The sequence below is a fragment of the Eschscholzia californica genome, unplaced genomic scaffold (genome assembly GCF_041429995.1).
Source record: "Eschscholzia californica isolate CP2 unplaced genomic scaffold, dmEscCali1.0.p SCAF_5, whole genome shotgun sequence".
Lineage (NCBI taxonomy): Eukaryota > Viridiplantae > Streptophyta > Magnoliopsida > Ranunculales > Papaveraceae > Eschscholzia > Eschscholzia californica.
The window spans coordinates 788186-794185 of record NW_028238472.1 but is presented as its reverse complement, the minus strand read 5'-3'; the positions used below and the strand labels follow the sequence as shown (position 1 = coordinate 794185).

The 6000-nt window shown below is 37.4% G+C and overlaps 1 protein-coding gene across 4 annotated transcripts; it reads left to right on the top strand.

Moving 5' to 3' along the window:
* Window positions 1-661: 661 nt before the first annotated feature.
* On the top strand, window positions 662-3832 carry LOC147535957 (F-box-like protein). 4 transcript variants are annotated; one of them, XM_086641349.1, is made up of 4 exons: window positions 662-929; window positions 1038-1199; window positions 1966-2214; window positions 3344-3832. In XM_086641349.1, the coding sequence occupies exons 1-4, from the start codon at window positions 852-854 to the stop codon at window positions 3620-3622; spliced, it is 768 nt and encodes a 255-aa protein (XP_086497475.1). In that variant the 5' UTR covers window positions 662-851; the 3' UTR covers window positions 3623-3832. The 4 variants fall into 4 exon arrangements, with proteins under 4 accessions (XP_086497475.1, XP_086497479.1, XP_086497476.1 ...); XM_086641353.1 differs by having other exon boundaries at window positions 712-929; window positions 1124-1193; XM_086641350.1 differs by having other exon boundaries at window positions 712-929; window positions 1038-1193.
* Window positions 3833-6000: the final 2168 nt, after the last annotated feature.

Below are 6000 nucleotides of genomic sequence, written 5' to 3'. Positions count from 1 at the left end.
CAAGAGCTAATGTTTCTTTCATATATAGATCATGACTTTGTAATTTAATTTTGCATAAAGGAGGAGTGTCTAGTAACTCCTACAAAACAAGTTTGCATTTCAGGAGGGTAACAAGGAGCAATTCCAATTTCCTAAAGATGATGGACCGGAAAATGAGTGGCCACTTTCGGTACTCCCGAACTAGCCCATCACTTTAACAGCCCACACTTGGCTTGGACTAGGTCGACATTTCAACCTGTTGGTTCTAGGTTTGGCTTGGACTGGTCCAACCAAGTCGACCAATGTCTTAGCTTGGGCCACATTGCCACTAGACTAGTCCACCCGACCCTTGCCCGATTGATACATGCTAGCCCTAACCTGGGCATCGTTTTAACATGTCAGGCTACACCTAGATTAGGTCGACCATTTAGCTTATCGTTGATAGGTTTCACTACGCAGACCTAGTGTTGCCCAATATTGTTCCAGCTTAGGTCAAATTTCTGTTGGATGGGCTCACCAACCCGACCCGATTGATACCACTAACAGCCCGACCCGATTGATACCACTAGCGGCCGACCACCCTCCAGTTGAATACCACTACTTTTGGGAACTAAGTTGTAAAAGCTTGAAAAATTTAGTATCAATCATCAATAAAGTAAAGAAGAGGGGTTTGTTCCAAAATATACAAAATGAAGTGGACTAGTAAAGCGAGCTGGCTTGTTTTAGAGTTAGACGTTTATACCTGAAATTCAATGATACTTTCTTCTTCTTCTTCTTCCCTCTTTTTTGATCGGTTTTAGAGAGAGAGAGAGAGAGAGAGAGAGAGAGAGAAAGAGGACAGAGAGACTCTAGGGTTTCATCAACCGACTATAATGGCTGTGAAGCAGATGGATTGGACTAAAATCGTACTCCCTGATGATATTGCCATCAAAATCGCTTCTTCCCTTCAGGTCTTTCTTCTCTCTTTTAAATTTTTCTAGGGTTTCATCAATCTAGTTCTTTTCCTTTTTGTTGTTGTAACTTTCTTATTATATATACCCTTTGAATTTTTATGGAAGGTTTCGGAGCTATGTGCTTTAGGTTGTTGCTCAAAATTTTGGCGCGAATTGTGTGGTTCTGATTGTTTATGGGTTTCTCTCTCTAGAAATAGATGGCCTTCTTTGAATCTAACTTCATCAGCAGTCATGGTTGAAACCAGTGAAGAATCCTCATCTGTAAAGGTTCTTTCTTTCTTTACTTAGAAATCATTTACTTACTAAAGTTTACAGTTTTTGTTCCCCAATTTTTATTAAATTCTGAATTTCAATGCCCAATTGTGAATTTCACTTCAAAAACTGAAATTTTGGTAAATTGGTTTGAATTTCATTGATTAGTTTGAATTTAGTAAAGGCAAACTGATGAATCATGGTCTGTACAACCCGATGTGTGAAAAAAATACTGAGTCAGAAAAAAAAAAAATGAGATATCAGTTCAAAAAGTGAGGTTTTGGTGTGAAATGTCATATGTTAGGGCCAAAAGGTAAAATACGTCACGACACTGATGCCTCGGTGACGGGGGCACATAGCTTGTGTGAGATGCAAATCATCATGTGACACAACATATTTTGAGATATGCGATATACAACGCCTTTTTTTGTCTAAAACAATGACAATTTTGGTATGTACAACGACTTTCACATATAAGCGTTAAAGTTTGACTAGCAAAATGTAAAAAGTGATACAAATATGTTATATACAACGAGGTTTCTGCATCAAAATGGACAAATTTTTGCAGAAGTACACATATGCGGTACATTTGAGCACGCCGAACCTGACTTTTTGGACTTGCCCCTAACTGATTTCTGACCTAGGACATGCCCCGTATTAATACTATGATTTATGGACCTTTTGCACAAACCCCCTTTAGTGTATGGATTTCAATTTGATTGATGAGTATGGATTATATATAGATCTGATTGAAGGAACTTGCGTTTTGGGTTTATGCTAGGGATGGAAAGGATTTTACATCAAAAGGCATAATGAGATGGCTGATAAAGCTAACTCTATAGTTAAGCTTGTGGAAGATAACTCTTCAACCAAATTTCTTGAGGTTGGGGATTTTGTGAAAGCAGTTCAAAACCTGTGTTCAATGAATTTTGCGTTTAAAGATATTGAGTTTTTCTTCTTCACCGCGAAGCAGAATGTTTTGCTTAACCTTGTCGGCTTACACTACTGCATATTTTGGCTTAAATTACCGGTAAACTACTATCTGAACTTTTGCTGTTTCATTTTTTCATGTTAGTCTTTGTTTAGTAGTTACTCTAATTAGAAAGCATCCTGATACTCCTGATTGACAAATATATGTGTTTGAGGTTTTCTTGGAGTCTCTTTTTGTGTTTGTATCTATTAGTTATGATATCTTAACGGATTAAATTAAAAGTGTTTCTTATAGAGGGTTGACCTTAGATTGTGAAGTGGATAGAGTTGTATAAGCTGCATTAGTTTTTGGTCAATCAAGAAGAGTTAGTTTAAGGAGACTAGTAAAATTGTATCGGCATTACTGAACTGATACTGATCGTACGAGATGCTTCAGACATGCTAATAGAACACTAATTAGAAAATTATAAATATAGTAGACCGATCGTGCAAGCAAGGATTCATGTTAACAGGCAGCATTTTGCTTGTTAGTTCTCGTTTTTTCCTTTTGTTTTTTGAATCTTATATCTGGAGTACTACGATTAGCTAGTTATCCTGATATTTTCTCTGTTTAGTATATGAAGAACGGGTTTTGCTCATTTTCTAAATGAGTTTTGGGGATGAAGATTGCTACTCTCTTACCGAGACAAAGCAGACCCATGTTGTTCTTCATGACCACTGATCGATACAGTTTTGTAGCAACTCATAAGCAATGAATTGCCATCGATTGTGGTTCGTTGGTTACAAATTTGCCTCTCAAAGGTTCAAAATCCACTCTTCCAACATCTAAACTTGGATTCTACCTAGTCCATTTGAACGTTTAATGGAGATCGTATATGAGACTTGCCTCTTGGCTTACTTAATAGTTTTACTTCATTGTTCTGCAAAGAGGCCCATATGCATGTATATCTAATTTAGTTCAATTTTCTCTTCGCCGTGAACTGTTGTTACTAAGTAATTACACCGACATGGAGTTGATTCTGTTCACCACGCCTTTGACACGTTCGATGAAACTTGCCCGTCCCATTTAGGCAGACTAAACAGTTACTACTTGGCTGGGTTTACCCAATTAAGTCCCCTCTTCTGTAAACAGAACCTCATTATAACGCTAATTTGTCAGAGGTAGATGAAACTATGACTTATGAGATTGAGTATTTGCTAATTTCGTTGTAAATTATAATAATCTACAGATAAAAAATTTGATTGAAGCTCTGAAGAACTACAATATAGCAGAACGTGAAGTGTGTGTGAATTGGTGGAAGCTTGGGAGGTGGTTTTACGGCTTCCGTATGCGTGATGAATCTCGCACTCGGAGAGTATCATTGGGAGATCTTGCTATGGCAAAAGAGAATGAAGTTCTTGGGGTGCTTCATCGAGGAGCTATTCATGAGGTTCTACGCGTTAATATCTCTATCCCAGATCCTGGATGCGTCACCTGGGCATGGAAAGACCCTTATGCTCAAGCCTAATCAATGTATGTATCCAAATGTGTTAAGGTGTGCCTCTCTCTTTCTCTCTCTATATATATATTAAGCATGTTTTCTCTGTATATAAATGGTGTATACGTATATCGGGAGATTTAGTTTGTATCTGAAGTTGAAAAAAATGTCAATAATTTCGCCAAAAATTCTTTGTTCTAAAGTTTTTAACATTTGCTAATAAAGTTAAATAATGTACAAGAGTTGGTTTTAAGCAACTTTTGATCTCCTGACCTCTCGGCCGGTGACTTAGTATCGAAGAATTTTCCTCGCTTGATAAGTTGACGGTGGTCATTGCATGGTTACTAGTCCTCTAAGTTCGACAAATACACACTAATATGTAAGTAACAAATCAAGCTTTTTATTTATGTTTTTTGTAGTAGAGAATTAGGTCGATTTTTTCCCCAAGTCATGTATGAAATCTAACCCGAGGTTTGAATTGTCTCAGATCATATTTCAGGATATTTGTTTTTGTATGACTCAACTAACTTTGGTTGATTTTGGATACATTTGATTTAGACGATTACTAGGATTAGTCAGATTCAGACAATCAATCAGAGAGAAGGATGAACACCACCGTTAGTTACCTGTCATAATATTCTTCGCCAATATCAATGATGAGGTTACATATTTTTCTTCTTCATTATCAAGACATCAATGTATTACCCTAATTTTTCCCATTGAAATTTCTCTCTCTTTCTCATCGCCACTCCTCTCCTCTGACTCACGGGCGAGTTCATGAACCGGAGAATGATATTCAACCTCAGACCCTACTTCTTCCCCTTCAGCTATAATGGCTGAAACTGCATCATCAAGTTTCCTTGACGAAACAAAATGATCGGGCGAAGAACTAATCAGTCTCCCTTTTTCATCGTCTGATTCCTTCACCAATTCCCCAAATCCTTTTCCCTTAATGTCTGTATTCATGTCGACGACCTTCACATCTGTCATTCCTACCAATTCATCATGATCATTCCCATCCTTAATTGAATTCTTGTATTCAAGTTCTGAAACCTTTTGGGCCATTGAGTTGGTAATGTTTGAATCCTTATGCAATGGTGGTTGCTTTTTGGTAATGGTGGTTCCTGTGATAACATCATGTTTTGATTCATTACAACCCATTTTTGTCTATAAGGATGTTTATGAGAATTGTGAAGGAAGAGAGAGAGGTTATGAGAAGCTAAATTGGATGGTGTTCATGGCATTCTCTGTGTAAAGAGGTTCTGTGGTTGTCAAATATGTAGGTGCCAATGGAAGGAGACACCCTGTGTTTTTTTTTCCAATATTAGGTTTTCAAGGTAATGTTAGAGAAGTGCCACCCTTGATCTAGGGGTGGGAATAGGTCCGGTCACCCACGGGCTTGTCAGGAGTCGGGTGAGTACTACTATCGCCTAACTTTGGAGCCCACGGGTCCAAATAGATCCAACTTTGGAGCGCACGGGCCCAAACAGATTGGGTTGAACTTGTCAGGTCTCACGTTTTGGATTTTGTATCTTTCTCCTACTTTTCTTGGTGGAACATTTTCTGGGACATAACAATTCTTTTTCTGCTTGTACACGATGAATTTATTATCGGGTAATATTAAATTAACATACCCTTTTTTGCACAAAGCTTAACACAATATTAGTATACATTTGTTGTAACATTGTTATTCCATATCTAGTAATACATCTTTTTGTGAAATGTAATCGTCTAATTGACTTGAATTTATTGGTACATTATTTTAATTCTACCATGGTAGGGTGGAACCAGACCACATCAACTGAAATTACTTATCTGCTTAGGCAAGCTACAAAAATGATAGACAAATGGAAAATTTCAGGGCTGACATCAAGTGAGAGTAACCATCAAACATTGTGATATTGGGCTCTTCAAAAATAAGAAACTGGTGCGATAACAGTAATGATTGAAGGCGCCTATAAACACTCCATAAGATTCTTTTTACATAAGAAAATTTTGGAAAAAAAAAAGTTCAGGGAAATAAGAAAAATAGTCTGCCACCACTATCTCTCTAACCGTCTCTCTCTCCCTTCTTTACCAGGTTCATATCTAAGTTTTTTCCTCATCCCTTCCCTTCGCCGGAACCCGTTTATCTTTCCCATGTAGTTTGTTTTTATCCATTAATAGTTTCTAGGGATTTCAATGTTGTAGAATTGTTCATTTTCACTCTTTATTCTCATCTTCTTCCTCTTCCTCTTCCACATCTTCTTTTCCCCTTTCACCGGAAATTTATTTTCTTTCACCACCAATCATCAATGGAGAGATCACATCCCTATTCCCTTCTTCTTCATCATCTTCTTGTCTCATTTCTACTTCTCTTTATCAAGAAGAAATTCAACAGTTGGAGGAATTACAAATTGAAATTGGGA